Genomic DNA, 20,743 nt, shown 5'->3' with positions numbered 1-20,743 from the left:
GCAGAGTCCCCGAAGTGAAATATAAAAATCATGATTCGTGTAATATCGATATATCTACAGTTTTATGACCACGGTGCCTATCTACTGTAGAATTTTGAGCGGTAAAGATTCACAAGACAGCGAGTTATTTTCTCTTTCTCGTTGTTTTTAATTCCTATAAAATTTTCATAGTACATGGATTCATCGTCAAATTTTTCACACTCTTATATAAGAGACCGGTAATTCTCATGTATGTGCAAAACCCAGTTGGCGTTGCCCCTTAACAGAACACAATTAATGTGATAGACATATACAGCATATTTCAATCTAGAAGTTGGGGCTCATGGTATAAATTGGGCGTGATATATCAGCACAGAAATGACACGTTTAATGGAAGATGCGTTGTTAACAAAGGAAAATCCTTCGAATTCTTGTATCGAGTAACGATAAAAATGAATTTTAATTGCGTATTTCATATTTTATATCAAGCCTGTTACTTTCAATATTGGACGGGAAATTCAGTTGCTCGGCCATTAAAATAGTATAGGTGAACCAGCGGGGAATGGCGGAATAGTGAAGTACAAACATAAAAGTCAAGCCTCACGGTTAAAATGTGCGATAGAATATCAGCTTTTATTGCCGCGCAGTTGACGATTTTTATGTTAACTGTGCAGAGAGGCAGAGATTAAAGGTAAATTGAAATTCAGGTCACATGTACGTCAGATTAATCTCGGCAAATGGAACTGTTCAGTAGTGTGTCACGGGCGCACAACGACGCCCTTTCATCTGAACGCTTATTTATGAATCATTCACGTGTTGTCAGCTATGGGTATCGCTGTGCCTTTGTATGCGAACAAGGTTCACTTCTATACATGCGCATAGGCTGCTACTGAAGTGTCAAAGTTATATTGTTTAAAAGTACGTCACTGAAGCAAGCAACGACTTACGAGCTGCTTTCTGGGAGTTTATATCATATCTATAAACAACCAAATTACTCAAATAATTCTACTCAGTTTCTATTCAGCATTTATCAGATACCATGCTAGCATTTTTTCGGATATAAACCTAATGACAACTGGAACTTATGGACCATGCTTTCCAAATGTATATACTTCAAACTTCTGGCCAGAAAACACAAGATTATTTTTTAATTGTCGGTTTCTACAGCACATTCTCTTGCATACAGCAAGATCATTAACTCATTTGCGTCTGAAGAGACACATAAGCAAATTTTTACAGAGGAGAATCGCAAAACTGCAAAGTAAATAACTAGGAAATCTTACACGGTGATAAAACTGCTACTGCAAGTAGAGCATAATTTTAGCAACCTAATTGTATCTGTAGGATCACTATCAGTAAATGTGGTTCCGAGCTCGTATTTACGACCATTAAGAAATGAGGAATATGTCTGAGACAGTTGGAGGCACATTACCACAACACAGTCAAAAGTAGCAGGTATGTTGTAAAAACGTGTTCTATTTACTTTACCTTTCTAGTACTTTCGTGCCCAGAAGGTTTTTTTCCCATTAATGGCGAAGGAACATTGGAACGTGCAAGAGACCATTCGGCATCAGACCACGTTGACAAAACAAGTGTTAACAAGCAATGGGAAGAAATAAGGACCTCTGTAACTGAAGCAGCCGAATAAATTCTAGGAGAGAAAAAGCTAACAACGAAGATGAAATGGTTCAACGAGACCTGTGAACAAGATGTGAAGGCCAGGAAGAGAGCAAGGGTGGTGCACATGCTGGACAGACAATGTGCGGTACAAAAGGAAGCACTGAAGACCGTAAGAAGAGAAACAAATAGGATTATGATAACTGAAAAAAGAAAATTCTTGAACAATATGATGAAATCGAAAAGGGAAATACAATATCAGACAGCAGGAAAATTTTCAGATGCTGAAACATGTGAGGAATGGTCACAGAAACTAAAATTCAGTTATTAGTAACAAGAATGGAAATGTGCTAACAGACAAGAAAATAATTCTGAATAGGTAGAGAGAATATTTTGAAGAGCTATTAAATACGGAAGATGCAGAGAATGTCTTTCTACATGAGAATAAGACAGAGGGTGAAGGAGAAGTTGTAGAAAGAGCAATGAGGAAACTAAAGAATAATAAGGCACCAGGAGAGGATAAACAGAGATATTGAAGGCAGGAGGAGAAACACTTCAGGAAGAGCTATGCAGTCTCATAAAAGAAATATGGGAAAAAGGGGAAATCCAAAAAGTGGAATCAGCCGTTATTATCCCACTGCATAAAAAGAACAGTAATAGGTGTGATTCTTGAGTTTCTCCCGGCGTATTTGATAATCAAAATATCCACGGGTGTACTGCCGGTCTACAGTGTCCAACGGGCACAATATTTCGGCAATCATACATGCCGCCATCATCAGGTGAACTGACGGACTGAGCTGCTGTGAACGTGCCGGCACGGAGATCTGTACGCTATGGCTGCTCAGGGGGAACTGTGTTCGGTCGCGGCGGCGGCCGATTAAATACCCTCCGCCCGCGGCACGCTACCTCCGCTGTCCGCGCCCCGCGCCACGGTCGCGCGGTGGAACAGATTGCGACGGCGTCTGAGATGACGTCGGTGTGATGGCTTTGTCCGCCGTGGTCGTCACAACTATACGTTTGCTCAATTTACTCTTGATTAACCCAATCGCTGGTCCCCAACCCTTGCTAAGATTATAGCCACAGTCGCGATTTATGATGTCGTCATTGGTGCGAATTTCGATGGCCTCTCTAACAACGCTGTCCTAGTATCTCGACGTCTGTACCAGAATCCTCTTGCGTTCATACTCCATAGCGTGATTTTCCGACAAACAATGTTCAGCGACCGCCGACTTGCTCGGATACATCAGTCGAGTGTGCCTCTGGTGTTCACGGCATCGATCCTCGACGGTACGCATCGTCTGACCAATATACGACTTGCCACATTGACACTGAATCTGGTACACACCGGCCTTCCTCAAACCGAGGTCATCTTTGGCGCTCCCCACCAGTGCACGAGCTCTATTTGGAGGACAAAACACAGTTTCGACCCGGTGTTTCTTCAAAATGCGGGCGATTCTCCCCGAGAGTGCGCCTGTATATGGAATAAACGCAATGCCTATCTCCTCCCTCTTGATTTCACCCATCTCCACAGGTTGTGCTGTAGTGGTTGGGCGGAGAGCGCGTTGAATCTGCAACTCTGAGTACCCATTTTTTTCGAAATACAGTTCTCAGATGTTCCAATTCCTGGGGTAGACTCTCTGCGTCAGAGATAGTGCGCGCCCTATGTACTAGAGTTTTAAGTACCCCATTCCTCTGTGAAGGTTGGTGGCAGCTGTCTGCGTGCAAATACAGATCAGTGCGCGTTGTCTTCCGATACACCCCATGACCTAGGGTGCCGTAAGCCCTTCTCTTGACCAAGACGTCAAGGAAAGGTAATTTATCCTCCGTTTCAGTCTCCGTAGCGAATTTGATGTGGGGGTGTATGGAGTTTAGATGTGTGAGGAAGTCAAGGAGTTTATCCATACCATGTGCCCAGATGACGAATGTGTCGTCCACGTAACGGAAAAATCAAGTAGGTTTCCATTCGGATGACGAAAGGGCTTCCTCCTCGAAGTACTCCATGTACAAATTCGCTACCACAGCTGAGAGTGGGCTACCCATGGCGACTCCCTCCGTTTGTTCGTAGTATTCTCCATTAAAAAGAAAATACGTGGAAGTCAAGGCATGCCTAAAAAGTTCAGTGGTCTTCTCGTCAAACTTGTGACTAATCAATTCTAGTGACTCTCGCAGTGGTACCCTCGTAAACAAGGAAACGACGTCAAAACTCACCATGATATCTGACTCATCCAACCTGAAGCTATCAAGGCGTTTAACAAAATCCACGGAATTACGGATGTGACGAGGGCACTTACCTGCATAAGGACTTAATATTCCCGTCAAGTATTTGGCCAACAAATATGTAGGTGCCCTTATGTTGCTGACAATGGGGCGTAATGGTACCACCTAGACTGTATGGACTCCCGAAGGTTCACAAAGAGAGAGCTTGGTATACCAATGAAGTTGATAAATATGGTCAAGGTGTGCACAGCGGAGACAACAGCCAAAGTCGAATACCAAGGGGAGATGTCCGAGGAATTCCATATCAGAAGGGGTGTAAGACAAGATGATGTTATTTCACCACTGTTATTTAATCTGGTCCTAGAGAAAGCAATCCGAAAAGTGAAAAGAGAAAACAGAAGGGTGCCGCTACTTGGTAGGACAGATTTATTGGGTTATGCAGACGACACCGCAGTCCTAGCAGAATAACAGGAAGGGAGGGTAGAAACTGTAGAGAACCTAGCGCAAAATGCAGGTAAGATCGGGTTACGGATTAATGCGGAAAAGACCGAGGTAATAGAGGTATCAAGAGAAACCCCTAATGACATCCCATTACACGGATTTTGCTAAAGTGGAAAATTTTAAATACCTTGGTATATGGTTCAACAGGTAAAATAATTTAAAACAGGAAATAAGCCAACGTATTGTGAACGGGCCTAAAACTTATTTCAGTCTAAAGCAGGTAATGTCATCTAAGAATACGTCAATTACGACCAAACTTAAAGCATACAATGCCGTGATAGTACCAGCATTGTTGTATGGGACAGAAACTCTAAGCACAACAAAGAAAGATAAAGAAAAATTGTTGGTCTTCGAAAGAAAAATTATGAGAAAGATCTTTGGACCTATCCAGAAAGGGAGCTCGTGGAGACGTGGGAAAAACCAGGAATTGTATGAGCTGATGGGGCAACAGAACATGGTTCAAAAACTGAAAGCGCGGTGAATAATCTAAGCAGGCCACATTGCTAGGATACCAGACACCTCTGGGGGAAAAGCCGTACTTAAGGGAAGACCTAATGTTAACCGTCCAACCGGAAGACCCAGGAAGCGGTGGGATGATGAGCTACAGAAAGACCTTTGCCAGCTAGGAGTCCGTGACTGGATCCAAAGTGAACAAGATCGCCATCCATGGAGGAGCATTGTGAGGTCGGCGCATGATCTACAGGGTCCTTGACCGCCGATTTGATGAAGAAGAAGAAGAAGAAGAAGAAGATGATGATGAATAGACAATTTCAAAGACATTTGTCGGAAACATTTACTGGATCACAAATAAAGAGCAATCTGTGACACCTTGACCAAAGATGGTTTCCGTGAGTTTGAAATGAATTAAGTCAAATAATTCTCAGAATTTACGTAATTGGGTACCATCAAGGCTTTGTAGGATACAAAATTTACAGAGAAAAACTTTCGGGATATTATGCCATTAAGAAAACATGTCATCATATCTGTAGCTCCTCCTGAAACTAGAACCTTTCAGGAGCTATTAAATTAATTTGATATTCTCACAGTTCCATGTACACTGAAGCGCCGAAGAAACTGGTTGGGCATGCATATTCAAATACAGAGATACGTAGACAGCCAGAAGACGGCGCTGCGGTCGGCAACGCCTATATAAAGACAATTGTCTGGAACAGTTGTTAGATCGATTACTGCTGCTGCAATGGTAGGTTATCACGAATAAAGTGAGCTTGAACGTGGTGTTGTAGTTGGCGCACGAGTCATGGGACACCGCATCTCTAAGGCAGCGACAGAGTGGGGGTTTTCCCATACAACCGTTTCACTAGTATACCGTGAATATCAGGAATCCAGTAAAACAGCAAATTTCCGACAACGCTGCATCCGGAAAGACATCCTGCAAAACGGGACCAACGATGACTGTAGAGAATTGTTTGGCGTGACAGAAATGCGACCCTTCCCCAAATTGCTGCAGATTTCAATGCTGGGCCATCAACAAGAGCCAGTGTGCGAATGATTCAACGACACGGCATCGATATGGGCTTTTGGAGTTGAAGGCCCACTCGTGTACCCTTGATGACTGCATGACACAAAGCTTTACTCTCCCCCTGGGTTCACCAACACCGACATTGGACTGTTGATGACTGGAAACATGTTGCCTGGTCGGACGAATCTATTTTCAAATTGTATCAAGCGGATGGATGCGTATGGATATGGGCACAAGCTCATGAATCCATGGAGCCTGCATGTCAGCAGGGGACTGTTCAAGCTTGTGAAGGCTCTGTAATGGTGTGGGGCGTATCCAGTTGGAGTGATATGGGATCCCCGGTACGTCTAGATACGACTCTGACAGGTGACACGTACCTATGCATTCTGTCTGATCACCTGCATCCATTCCTGTCCATTGTGCATTCCGACGGACTTAGGCAACTCCAGCAGGGCAATGCGACACCCCACACGTCCAGAGTGCTTCAGAGATGCTCTTCTCAGTTTAACCACTTCCACTGGCCACCAAATTCCCCAGACATAAACATTATTGAGCATATTTGGGATGCCTTGCAATGTGCTGTTCAGAAGAGATCTCCATCCCCTCGTACTCTTACCGAATTATGGACAGCCCTACAGGTTTCATGGTGTCAATTCCCTCCAGAGCTACTTCAGAAGATTAGTCGAATCCATGACACGTCGTGTTGCGACACTTCTGCCTGCTCGAGGGGCCCTACACGATGTTAGGCAGGTGTACCAGCTTCTTTGGTTCTTCAGTGTATGTCGTATGTATTTTGTGTTAACAGAGATGCCCTGAACCCGGTAGTTTATACTCGTTGCGAACTATTCATTTAATATTTGGCTTATAATGCACTGCGCAGATGAGAAATTACAAGGTTCGAAAACTGGACAGTAGTGCAAATGTAAGTCACTAATAACTTTTAGGTTACGTTAGTTCGGTAGTTACGGAAAGTACGGCAATGTAATTTCAATGTTTTCAGTGAAATAAATGCAACATTAATGTTACTTTGAAGCAAATCAGCTCTACCCCTAGTGTTAGCATTTATAAAGATAATAAAGACAATAAGAACGTGCACATCGTCATTTAATGAACAAAATACGAACATATCGAGAATCGAACAGGATTTGTGATTGGATTTAGGACTTCCATGCAGACAGAACTCAACAACTTGTTCTTAACGTCTGAATCGACAGATGTAAAGGTAATTTCAAAAGTATACTAAACGAATGGAGTAGGTCCATTACTGCTAACAAAATATATAAGTGAACTAGTGGATAACGTTGAAAGCTTCATCAAGCGTTACGCGAACGTTGCAGTTAGCTACACATAGGTTGCAAGGGAGGAATAGAGCGGCGAAATTCAGGAGTGCTCGCGGGAAATCAATGACTGGTTGCAGAGTCAATTACTTGTCCAAAATCAATGTAATGTGTTCCTGACGAATAGACGAAAAGATCTGTTACTATTGGATTACGCTAATCGATAAGTCATTGGAAACAGTAACAACATTAATATCTACAAGTAACTGCTCGGAATGACGTAAAGTGGAATTACCACATACAGGAACTATAGAAAAATTTATAGGTTCCAGATTGAGAGTCACTGGAAGAATCTTGAGGAAGTGAAATTCGAATATGAAAGAAGTAGCTCGCGCAGGAGGTCTGGGACCATGATGTGCACTTGAGGAGACAGTTCTGAACTGGTCGGTACAATAACTGCTCACTTGTTGTTCAAAAATTCTTATTTACTGGCGCGTCTCGGGCACAGTCCGTCTTCAGGATATCAAAGACAAGTATTCGCGCAAATTATGGAGTCACATGTACCCTTCGTTCTGATACTGACGACAGATACATGTGACTGTGTACTCAGTATGAAGACTTTTCCATGTTCTGATGATGGGTTGTGTGTGAAACGCGTTAATATAGAAGAATTTTTGAACAGGAAGTGACCAGTTATTCAAGCGATCTATTCGTCACCGGCATTGCTCTCTTCAGTAGTTCTGTCGAGCGGCTGTTGAATTTTTTTGACGAGTCTGTGAGCCTTACCGAGTGGTATTAATAGTATAGAGAAGAGTCGAGCAGCACGTTTCGTCACGGGTCGCTTAGTAAGCGCGAAAGCGTAATGGAACCGTAACGAAATTCTGTGGGAGGTACTTTAATTAAGATACGGAAATGTATCATAATTCTCTAATGTCTTTCACGTTATTTCTCTTAAATTTTTATTAGTTACAACACGAAGAAAACTGTTTGTTGGAAACATGACACAGAGATGATCTGCTTGTCCTTTGACTTCAAGTGATTAAGCTTAAAATTGTTGTCTCCATGATACCCATTCATTTGGTCGCTTTAGAATGTTTAATCCTACGACTTGATGTACTAAAGAGACTTCTGTTCGTCGTATGAAGTACGGCATAAGTAATATACTTTTTACTGTAAAACACAAGTTGCTGAGCGTTTTATTTTTGTTATTGCAGAATAATAAAAACAAAACTATGAAGCCAATTTTTAAGAAGATCTCATTATAACTTTATTTTTTATGATTTTCCTGTCTACAGCAAAAAGTAAACATTTTTATTTTACAGTTTTCATTCGATAAATGAAGGCATATAGCACAAATTCATTTGTGCGTGCTGCTTTGTATGAAATTATCGTTGCACTCAGCCTTTTCCTAGTAGCTGTACTACCAGAGCATTGGTTAGAGTTCTGTTCCTATTTTTTTTTTACTCTGGAGGCATTATTTCGTAAATTAAAAACGAGTGTTATCTTAAATAGTCAAACAGGTAACATAGCTTTTAGCTGATAAGTCAACTTCATTTCCATCGAACCACAAGCGTAACGGCTCATGTTTTGCTGGATTTTTAATTGCAAACTTGTGGTCCCATAAGTTAGATTTATAATATAAGCAACTGCACTTAAATTTGCGCACACTTTTATTGATCAAATGTCCATCACGAGGGGCAACACATAGCCCGTTTAGTGACCAGTGATTTTTTCCTTGTTGTCGTATTGAGGATGATTTATTCCTAACATCACTCCTGTTTTCCAATTCATACGTGATACCTCCCTTACTGTAATATTTCTGGATATTTTGCAGTATAACCAACACAGTGCTTGTACAGGCCGTTTTTCATTATCGGTACAAGTTACTTTGTATTTATTGAATAATTTAATAAGCCCAAATATATTGTCTATTCACATTTTCCAGAAAGACTTCGTCTGAGTCTTCTTGAAACAGTGCCATGGCAATTTTGGCAGTGAATTAGTCAATTGTACAAATATGTGAATTTCTTTGATCTAGGAGTTCGTTTTTTTCTTCGCTTGACGTTAGTTTTCTGCTTGGATTCAAATGATGACTGGAATCGTTCTTGATTATCTAGTTATTTGAAAATAATTATAAAATGTTTGTTTTGACTCCTGGATAATTTCAATCTAGCATTTACCTTCTTTAGACCTTTAAACAAAGAAGCTAAATAAATTTTCTTTCGACTGCAGTTTTCTCCATCCAATACTCATAATTTCCATACTTTTTCTTTAATTATTTTTTTTATCGTTCCCTTCCCGTTCTTCGAGTCTCTCGTACACTAGATTTGATTTGTAATTGGATTAAGTGTTTTCCTTGTGTACTAATTCGTTTGGAACTCATTCTTTTCTTCTGTTGTCATATAATTCGGCTGTAGACTGATGGAACAAAACATAATGATCGCCTGCTTCATAACGAGTTGGCCACCTTTGGAATGAAACTCAGCAGCATTTTTGAGTGGCATATATGTCACAAGTCGTTGATAGTGTGCCAGAGATAAGTGGGCGCGGAGCTAGCACCCAGTAGCGTCCCAGATGTGTTCCATCAGGTTAAGACCAGGCGAATTGCGGGGGCAAGGCATCAAGCTCTTTTAAATCGCTAAGCCACTGGTATGACCTTGTTACATTGACAGTTATCCTGCTGGAAGATGCCATCTCCGTAAGCCGGCCGGTGTGGGAGAGCGGTCCCAGGCGCTCCAGTCCGGAATCGCGCGACTGCTACGGTCGCAGGTTGGAATCTTGCCTCGGGCATGGATGTGTGTGATGTCCTTATATTACTTAGGTTTAATTAGTTCTAAGTTCTAGGCGACTGATGACCTCAGAAGATAAGTCGCATAGTGCTCAGAGCCATTTGAACCTTTTTTATAATCGTAATAGACGATGTTGTAGGTGGAAACTCGTAGGGGTCTTCTGCTGCATGGCCCCATCTTCAACAATGTGCGCTGAACGGTGTGTTCCGAAACACTTGTGCCTCCACTGGCATTATATTGTGTTTTCCGATATGCTGTACAGAGCGGGAAAGTCCCTAGGCTCTACGTTCTGCGATGAGGGATGAAACTCCAACTTCTTGTCGCCTACTCGTGATTTCATCGTACACTACTGGCCATTAAAATTGCTTCAACAAAAAGAAATGCAGATGATAAACGGGTATTCATTGGACAAATATATTATACTAGAACTCATATGTGATTACATTTTCACGCAGTTTGGGTGCATACAACCTGAGAAATCAGTGCCCAGAACAACCACTTCTGGCCGTAATAACGGCCTTGATACGCTTGGGCGTTGAGTCAAACAGAGCTTGCATGGCGTGTACAGGTGTAGCTGCCCATGCAGCTTCAACAAGATACCACAGTTCATCAAGAGTAGCGAGTGGCGTATTATAACGAGCCAGTTGCTCAGCCACCATTGACCAGGCGTTTTCAGTTGGTGAGAGATCTGGAGAATGTGCTTGCCAGGGCAGCAATCGAACGTTTTCTGTGTCCAGAAAGGCCCGTACAGGACCTGCAACATGCGGTCGTGCATTATCCTGCTGAAATGTACGGTTTCGCAGGGATCGAATGAAGGGTAGAGCCACGGGTCGTAACTCATCTGAAATGTAGCGTCCACTGTTCAAAGTGCCGTCAGTGCGAACAAGATGTGACCGAGACGTGTAACCAATGGCACCCCATACCATGACGCCGGGTGATACGCCAGTATGGCGATGACGAATACACGCTTCCAATGTCCATTCACTGCGATGTCGCCAAACACGGATGCGACCATCGTGATGCTGTAAACAGAACCTGGATTCATCCGAAAAAATGACGTTTTGCCATTCGTGCACCCAGGTTCGCCGTTGAGTACACCATCGCAGGAGCTCCAGTCTGTGATGCAGCGTCAAGGGTAACCGCAGCCGTGGTCTCCGAGCTGATAGTCCATGCTGCTGCAAACGTCGTCGAACTGTTGTTGCAGATGGTGGTTGTCTCGCAAACGTCCCTATCTGTTGACACAGGCATCGAGACGTGGCTGCACGATCCGTTACAGCCATGCGGATAAGGTGCCTGTCATCTCAACTGCTAGTGATACGAGAGTGTTGGGATCCAGCACGGCGTTCTGTATTACCCTCCCGAACCCACCGATTCCATATTTGCTAACAGTCATTGGATCTCGACCAACGCGAGCAGCAATGTCGCGATACGATAAACTGCAATCGCGATAGGCTACAATACGACCTTTATCAAAGTCGGAAACGTGATGGTGCGCATTTGTCCTCCTCACAAGAGACATCACAACAACGTTTCACCAGGCAACGCCGGTCAACTGCTGTTTGTTTATGAGAAATCGGTTGGAAACTTTCCTCATGTCAGCACGTTGTAGCTGTCACTACCGGCGCCAACCTTGTGTGAACGCTCTGAAAAGCTAATCATTTGCGTATCACAGTATCTTCTTCCTGTCGATTAAATGTCGCGTCTGTAGCACGTCATCTTCGTGGTGTAGTAATTTTAATGGCTAGTAGTGTATTTTAATCATTTCTCGTAATGCTCACGGCAGTAGCAGCTGTTTTCGAGATGCTCGTTGCCAGGTGTTTGGCAACAATCATCCCTCTGTCACTGTTGCCCATACCGCCGCTAGAGTGACTACCCGTTCGTATCTGGCTCCGCTTGTACATACTTTCCTTATCGCTTTATGTGACTATTACGTGATCAGGCGGTGTTCAGTCTGGCTGTGGACGGTGGTCATAATGTGTTGGCTTGTCACTATATATTATTTCTTGTTTCTAGTACGACATATTCGAAAGCTGTGTCGTCAAGCATTTCATCTTCTGTTATTGATCAAGTTGAACATTATTCAATACAACTTCTCCATGGTCGTACGCTTGACGTGTGACCATTCAGTCAATTAAAAAACTGTTCGTATTCAACTTCCATGCCTGCTTCATCCCAATATTATAGTATTTATGGTTACCAATCTCAACGGTGTATAGCAGTCTGCATAATCGATTTGAGGATTTTGGTTTTAATTGGGTTAATTTGGTATAGTTTGAATAAGAGCATTAGGCAGTGCTCCTTATTAATATCCATAATATCTGCATGTAAAAGTCAGGGTTATCTGTGTTAAAATCCATTCTTAATTTCGAATTCTGCAGGAACTTCACATCATTTTAAATGTCATACATTTTTTGTCGTGTTACTTTATATACAAGTTTTTTGTGGTTTGGTACTAACTTTTGACATATCTTAACTACAAACTTGTAAATCACAAAAGAACTAAAGGAATTATTGTGACTTATGTGTCAGAACAAAATAGATGGAATTATTTTTGTAATTATTTTCATACAATTACGTGGCACCAAATTGTCTTACGAGACCTAATTATTGGAGTGACACGTGTATAGTCACATGCCTCCAGTAATTACATCATATTGTAACATTAAGTATATTAGAGAGTAGGATTTATTTAAACTTCGATTAAGTAACTTGTGAACATCTCGTTCCTGATAAAGAACAAATAATACCACGAAACGCTTCGCTATAAACTGCAAAGCAATTAATTGGTACTCATCTGTGGTTGGTGGAAGTGAAGTGTAATGTTCGTATATCTTCTTGGTGAACGAATTAGTCTTTGGAGCCCACCTTTAGGTAATTAATTAGATTTATTAATCGCCATGAAACAAACACAAAAGAGTTTACTTACAATGTATTGCTAACTTTGTTGCGTGGACTTCAAATAAAATGAAGGCCATATGGGAAAAGTGGTATAAGCCCACGTGAATAAATGTGGTAGGAGAATAATTTCAACAAATAAAAGTGAATCTTTTAATGGATATTCTCACGCTACATGGAGGAACGTAAACATATTATATGCTTAAAGAGTCATTATGATGTTCCACAATAATATTTATTTTTTGTTCCACTATGAATCGGCTTTCTGCTTTTTAGGCTATCCTCAAATGATTTAAGTAAACAGTGAATCGTGTTATTCTGTGCCTGCAACCTGCCTGTATTTTTATTATTACATACTTGTGGGAGTAATTGTATATCCTGCAGTTGTTTGTAACGAATAAAGAGCGCAGTTGGCATAAATGTGCCCAGGGACAAAAGAGGTGCTTCCAACTTGTATGTACAAAAACACTTTTTTCAGTATGATATTTCAAATAATTACAAAAACATGAAAAGTAGTACTGTTCTTGATTATTATAAACCGATTAGGATTACCAGGTGTAGAAGTATGAAACCGGAATTAGGTTCAATAATTACACATCTGCTGTTTGAAACTGATAAACGATATTTTATTCAGAATAATCTCCATTGCTTTTTATACATTTCTCCCACGTCTCCGGCAGGCTATGAATGCCACGCCAAATAACCGTTCTTCTTTTGAAGCGAACCAGTCAGCGAGCCATTTCCGTACATCTTCATACGAACTGAAGTGTTGTTCAGCTTGAGCGTGGACCAGTGATGCAAATAAATGAGAATCGGAAGGAGCCAAGACTGGAGAATAAGCCGCATGCGCTGGCACTTCGCAATTGAACGCCTCGATCGTTTCCATGACCCGTTTTGCTGTGTGTGATGGGGCGTTATAATGGAGCAATATGACTGTGTTGTTTTTTCCATATTCCGGTCGTTTTTCACGCAATGCTCGGCTTAAAACTATCATTTGCTGTTCGTCATGATCAGTGTTAACGGTTTGAGATGACACCCTTCTGATCTCCCCAAATACAGAAAATTCTTTTCTTTCAAAAGGGATTTGGCCTTGCGGTGGATGTCGATGGTTTGCCTGGATTCACCCATGATTTACGGCGCTTACTATTCTCAATACATATCCATTTTTCATCACCTGTCACTATTCGATGGAGAAACGACTTACTGGCGGGCAGCATTTCACAAGTGGTCACTCGATTTGCTTGCTGTCTTTCATTCAGTTCATGCGGAACCCATTTTTCCGCTTTCTGCACCTTTCACATAGCTTTCAACCGAAGAGACAAGGCTTTCTGCCTCACATTTAATTGTTCCACGAGTTACAGTTGAGGTCGAGTATCATCTTCATCCCATAACGCCTGCAATCCATCGTCTTCGGACTATTTCGGTGATTTACCACGCACGTCATTCCTCATGCCAAATTGGACTTTTTCGGGGATTTCCGACGCTCGTCGTTTCTCATGTCAAAATTACCACTTTCGAATTTTTTGAACCATTCAAAACACTGTGTTTCCCCAAGAGTGTGTTCGCCGTTAGCTTCGCCAAGCAGTCGATGCGACTCGGCAACAATTTTCTTTAATCGATAACAGAAAATCGCAAATCGTCGTTCGTAGGCAAAAACTCGACATGTTTACAGGTTTGAAACAGATACTGGTGCATGGAACTTGGGTTACTGTGCGGTGACATTCGTCGTCAGGCATTACAGGAAGCAGGTCGCGCTGCAGACGCGGTCTCACGGGCCCTACACTAGTGGCTAGCACCACCTGTAGGGAAATTCCGGCTTCATACTTCTACACCTGATATTTAATATTTTCAGACTGATGACAAACCGCTCATGTGTTATTGAAGAGACTATATCACTCATATGGTGGTGACAACTTGGCCTTCGGAGCAGTAAAAGTATAAAAAATCTCTCATTATCTTTGATCTTCCTGGTGCCAGAACATTATGAAAACACGTCAGTTCCTAGCTACACGGCTTAGTTTTCTTATATGATTGCCAGTCATGAATGCCGTTCATGAAGACCCACTGTAACACAAAGATTCTCCAGTGATGATTAGAGCAAATGTCGAATTCTTTACAATGGTCCAGCCCAACCCCTGCACAAAGAGACAGCGTACAGTAAAAATGAAATTGCTGTTCGGATTTCTTATAAAATTGCGAGTTCAGTAGTAGCAGGCACGAGGATGCTCACACCTTCATTAAAAGACGATCAACTTAATTCACTTCATTACGCTTTCAAAGTAATTTTCTCAAGTAATCTATAACTACAGGTAACTTGCCTGCGCACAGGAATATCAAATGGTATGGACGGAGGAACTTCTGGGTTCATTTATAAGTCAATTCGTAAATGACTCAGAATGGTGGAGAAATGCAGCAGGTGCAGTGTCCGTTGGTATCAAAAATCCACGCCAAGGCGACGATTTCGTTGAGGAACACCGGCCGCTCTAACATCGAGACGCCTGCAGCTACCCCAGTGACGCCAACCTGTGTGTGGGCGCCGAACTACCCCTCGGCTGGAAGTTTAAGCGACCGTGGGCAATCCGGCCGTCGCTCATGTTGGCAGCAGGACCTGTTGCTAACAGACGAAGCGTACAGTGTCAATGACCCGAGATTCCAAAACTACTTGGAGTCGCCGCTCAGTCTCATTTCGTTTCCGTGCTTAGTACGCTCAGTTCGTTGCAGTGCTACATAGGTTTAGTTTAGACAGTATTCTGTAGGCTGTATTTCGTGACCAGCAATCGCGCGGGAGTATCAGGCGCTTTGAGCTCCGTGTGTTCTTTTCCACTGTCACGGGAGCAACCAGACATCGTTACCCCCAGTTTTTATCACTGATACGTGGTACTCACTGGAATTAAGAAAAACGTGGAAGGGAGGACCCACTAATATAACTTTCTATTCACACAACCTGTTTATTTAACATTAAGTAACCATAAATTTTTGTTTACAAAATGAACAAATTCGCAAAATTCCTTTGACCTTAAGCTTTTGCAAAAGAAATCAAAACAGAAGAATGATTTCAAGGTGGCCGGACCTGCAGCCCGCCCGTTATCGCGTGAGCCAGCGGTGTTTACTACCGCGCTGAACACAGTCTGTCTTATTAAATGCCCTTCTGCAACACATGAAAACTGTATAAGCACCACTGATGACAAGAGTGATTCAATTACCGAAACAGCTGACGTAACTTTAAATTTGAGAACTGTATGTCGAAAAGTTCGAGGTTAAGATGCGCACCTGTTCTTAGAGGTTAAACAGATTAGGAAACAATATAATAATGATAAGGCTTACTTCAAAGCAACCAACCTCTTCGTTTCAATTGGCAACCAAGGTGCGACTGGATCCCAACCCGTCGCTTTTGACAATTTTATTTTCACTAAAGAGCTGGTGACAGTTGACTGTTAATATTTTCAAGGTTAAACTGACTGTCAATTATGAAGACCGCTCTGAAGGAACGTCTTATGCATTACTTGTGAGCACTTATTACAAGAGAACTGACTCGGCGGAACCACAATATTCAGCTAAAATACACCAATAATGACCCGGTATTTCGAACACAGCAACGCACAGCTTGATGTAAAAGGGTTGTTCAGATTATAACTAATGACTGAGAAATGGAATTACAATCAAAGAACTGAACCAGTTAAAACCTAAATTTAACCACAAGGTCCCTGTTTAGTTTATTTATTTATTTATTTTTTTACGGCAACCTGTGCCTTAGTACAATTGTTCCGGTTGTATTTAGGACCAGGAGCTGATTCATTAGAACGTAAATGATCGGGTACAAACTAGAAAGGAAAGGCAATATTAAAGCGGAACAAATTTTCAAATGACAGCTAGTGTCTCAGTAGAATACTACGGCCTATATTTACAAACAAAGAGCCGACAGAGTAAAAAAAGCATTGGAAATTTGTGGTGAGGACTATGGAACCAAACTGCTGAGGTCACCGGTCGCTAGGCTTGCGCCCTACTTAATCTAACTTAAACTAACTTATGCTAAGGACAACACACTCACTCATGCCCGAGGGAGGACTCGAACCTCCGACGGGGGAAGCCGCGCGGACCGTGACATGGCGCCAGAGACCGCGCCGCCACCCAGCGATGCTGGACCTAGTAAAACTCTGAGGGTCGAGTACAAACCAGAAAATAATGAGGACAAGTAGGCAAAGACACAAATCACCACGAGGATTACAGAATGTTACTCCCCTTTATGTGCAAGTAGTTCCATGGATCTACGGTGCGTCGCAGCAGTTACTGAGTGGTGTCGTTGAAAGCCAGGTAGAAGAGGGTAGCCAGGCCATGAGCGGTCGTCCGACACGAATGTTGTCAACCAACCGACGGGTTGCTGTCTTTCTGCTTGTAGTCGACGCTGACCCCGGTATCTTCGCTTTGCGCAGGCCCTCCTTTCGCAGCTCGTCGCTTCGGCCGCTCGAACGTCGTGCCCGCATCTTGTCGCGACGCTGCCGTCAATCCCCAAAGTTGGTGCCTGCCTCTCGGGCCATTGGACCCCATATACCGGATGATCAAAAAGTCAGTATAAATTTGAAAACTTAATAAACCACGGAATAATGTAGATATAGAGGTAAAAATTGACACACATGCTTAGAATGACATGGGGTTTTATTAGAACAAAAAAAAATGTTCACAAAATGTCCGACAGATGGCGCTGGACAGCAAAACGCCAGTGACTGCGCATGACAATCGTGTATAAAAGGAGCTGTAATGAGAGAGAAAATCAGATGCGCCAGCAGTCGCAGCATCTTGACGTTACCTGAAAGGGCGCTTTTAGTTAAGCTGTATTATCAGAATGGGGAATGTGCTAGTTCAGCGTTATGATCCTACCTACATAGGAAGGGGATTCGAACGGGTAAAGGACCGTTGACAAATGCAGCTGTCGTGAGAATGATTTCGGGTTGTTTAGACGATAGACCCCGTGGTGGCCGACCGAGCACAAGGCGTAATGCTGCTGAGACAGTTCAGGAAGAAATGGAGACTGTAGCGGGTTCGTCTATGCACGGGGAAGTCAGCGCTCGTGCAGTCGCACGTCGCACCGGCATTCCATACACTACTGTTTGGTTGCCACTGAGGCGTACTTTCCGATGCTATCCGTACAAAATAAATCGGCATCATGGCGATTTAGTGAAGCGGAGGGCATTTGCGGGGTGGGAGTTTCAAAAGATGGCGGAAGATGACGATTGGTTGAGTAACGTGTTGTGGACCGACGAAGCTCATTCCACGCTCCGAGGGTCGGTCAACGCCCACAACTGCAGAATTTTTGCTACCGAAAATCCTAGAACTGTCGTGGAAACTCCATTGCACGACGAGAAAGTCACGGTATGGGTTGGATTTACCACATCTACCGTTATTGGGCATCGTTACCATATTGGCGGCGTTGACGAATGACAGTTCTTCCTACCACGTGCCGTGTGTTCCTAGTTTGCTGCAGGCCGTGCGATTGACGCAGCCTACTGTAAGAAGCAGAATGGCCCGCAATTCATGTCGGGAACAGCCAAGCAGATGGAAACGGTCGAGAGGCAGCATGGCTATACCAAAACAAGTCCTTCACAGCCACCAATCACATGACATCATTTTAAGCCATTTTTGGGTGTTTGTGTGATCATGGATCCATTCAGACAGACGGACGTGCATGGAGGCGGCGGACTGCGCGTACACCACATTTGGAGGATCGGGTTCTACAGGACATTGGGGCGAAACCTTGTACAGGCTCCAGGCAAGTGGCCCGCTAACATGGTGTAAGCCAAAATACGATTACGTGTATCCTGCGTGACAACCGGTACTATCCCTATCACCTGCAACCCCATGAACACCACTTTGAACATCTGTTGTGACGTTCATCGATGCAGCTCTATACTGTATTCCAGGACGATTTGTTGTCTTTGCACGTACACCGTCCATTTCAGGACAGGTGTTCATACGAACTTGCTTCCTCTACTTAGTCAGGAATCCGTCCCTGCAGTTTGTGGTTTTGTGAACGTTTGCCCTGCGTAGAACTTCATTTATGCGAATGGTGCGTGAAATGACTAACAAAAATGTGGACTTGAGCTTTTCTTTTCTCCTGTGTCCTACAAACACGTTCTGGTTTCCGCAGGGCTGTTCAGCAAGGCCACGTCTCTGCGCCGCCTGCTGCTCGCCGACAACCTCCTGAGTGTGGTCCCGGCAGCCAGCAGTCTACCACAGCAGCCGGCGGTCATCGACCTCACGTACAACCTCGTGCAGACTGCCGAGGACTTGGTCGCGTTTGGTGCATCGCGTGTGATTCTCGAGTACAACAGCTTCTGGTGCCGCGACAACATCTCAGCGTCCGAGCTCAGCAAATCGGACAGGGCACAGAGATGTCGCTTGTTTCGGCGGCGGCCTACCCGCTACGACATCCCCGCTGGTCGCCTCACGGTCACTGAGCCGGGACTCCTCAACGGTGGAGTAGCCCATGATGCCACGATCGATTTTAGTACTACTGATTCTGCTACTACGGTGTATGTAAAACATGAAACCATCACTGAGTCACCATCTACTTCAGAAACAGCAATTCCATCAACGACTGACATTGTAGGCTCAAAAGACCTAAATATAGACGGGGATCATGTCACGCTCGATTCTGGATATACCACATCTGCGAGTACGATTCCCGCAAGCCAGGACGTTGGTGCGAGTAACTATGGATCAACCATAGACGTAAACGGTAGCACAGAACAACCGCAACGAACGTCAATTTTGACATCGTAGGAGATACAAAATCCGAAACAAGAGCAACATGATATTTCTGACAAAATATAAAACATTCCAAATGAGCACAATGTCAGTGAAAGCAATGGAAACAGTAGTGTATAATCAACTAGTACCGGTTAAATGAACACTGGGGCAACTCATTAGCCCTGGAACCATATTACCAACCTAAAATAAACTATTGTAAAAACCAAGTATCAGAATGTTCGAAATTTACTGTCTGACCAGCTACATAATTGCAAACGTCTAAATCGCTATCTTTATAGCTAACAGTTCTAAATACTGACCTTACTGCAATAATCTCTAGGAAAACTTCCAATTATGGACAAACGCCGCATCTAGAGGTGCTGTAAAATAGTAGTTATCAGCTTCAGGGTCAATGGTCTCAAAAAATTAAGATAAAAGGAACAGAATGTTCGTAGCAAAAGACGTCAAAACACCAAGCTTTAAATTACAGTGCTCGCAGCTACCAGCTCTGAAGATATAAACTTCCACATTTCTAACGTCAGTCTTGGAGCTGTGTGTACTAGTAGCACACGAGGTTTTTGCCCACTGTTAAAGAAGCTCCTAAACATATTGCTAATTAGAAATGATAGTCTTCAAATAACGAATCTAAAAATAGCCTGGAATAACTGTTATATCATTATAAGGTTACAAACTATTAAACTTGCAACTGTATGCTGTACAACTGCCAACAGTGAAACAACATGAACTACCTCGCCAGTGCTAGAATTAAAAATGTAAGATGAGCTCTAACACTTGAATCATTATTTCCCATACTTTCCTTCGAATGATCTACGAATGGTATGTATAGATCCACAAGCTGCGACATGGTCGCGAACATAACAATGATCTAGAAAGCGTACAACAAATTTCATTTATTTACGTCTATGATCATAAATTTATTAGGTTCTTAGATTACCAGTTTCACTCAGCGATGACCATCTTCAAATCTGCAGCAAACTATGGGAGAAGAAAAATACGACTAGTGGACAGTTTACATCTTGAAACAATACAGTAGGCCACAATGAAAATTTTACTGATACAGCTACATGTGAAAAACATGCTCTTAAAATTTGACTGCCCATATCTGTTTTAAAACACTTCATAATATAATGAAGCCATAGTGGCATCGTCATGAGATATACGTGAAATCAGCATGGCACCGTCGCACATATTTTAAATATGGTATACACTAGGCCACACTATCG

The 20,743-nt window shown here is 42.8% G+C and overlaps 1 protein-coding gene across 2 annotated transcripts in view; it reads left to right on the top strand.

The window, feature by feature from the left end:
* LOC126480396 (prolargin-like) overlaps positions 1-20,288 on the top strand; it is a 119,645-nt gene extending 99,357 nt beyond the window's left edge. For both annotated transcript variants that reach the window (XM_050103862.1, XM_050103861.1), the window contains one exon: positions 18,898-20,288. In XM_050103862.1, coding sequence (XP_049959819.1) covers positions 18,898-19,532 — 635 coding nt within the window. In that variant the 3' untranslated portion in view covers positions 19,533-20,288. The remainder of the gene's footprint in view (positions 1-18,897) is intronic.
* Positions 20,289-20,743: the final 455 nt, after the last annotated feature.

Source organism: Schistocerca serialis, chromosome 1 (genome assembly GCF_023864345.2).
Source record: "Schistocerca serialis cubense isolate TAMUIC-IGC-003099 chromosome 1, iqSchSeri2.2, whole genome shotgun sequence".
Taxonomy (NCBI): Eukaryota; Metazoa; Arthropoda; class Insecta; order Orthoptera; family Acrididae; genus Schistocerca; species Schistocerca serialis.
This window is presented reverse-complemented; position numbering and strand designations above follow the sequence as displayed.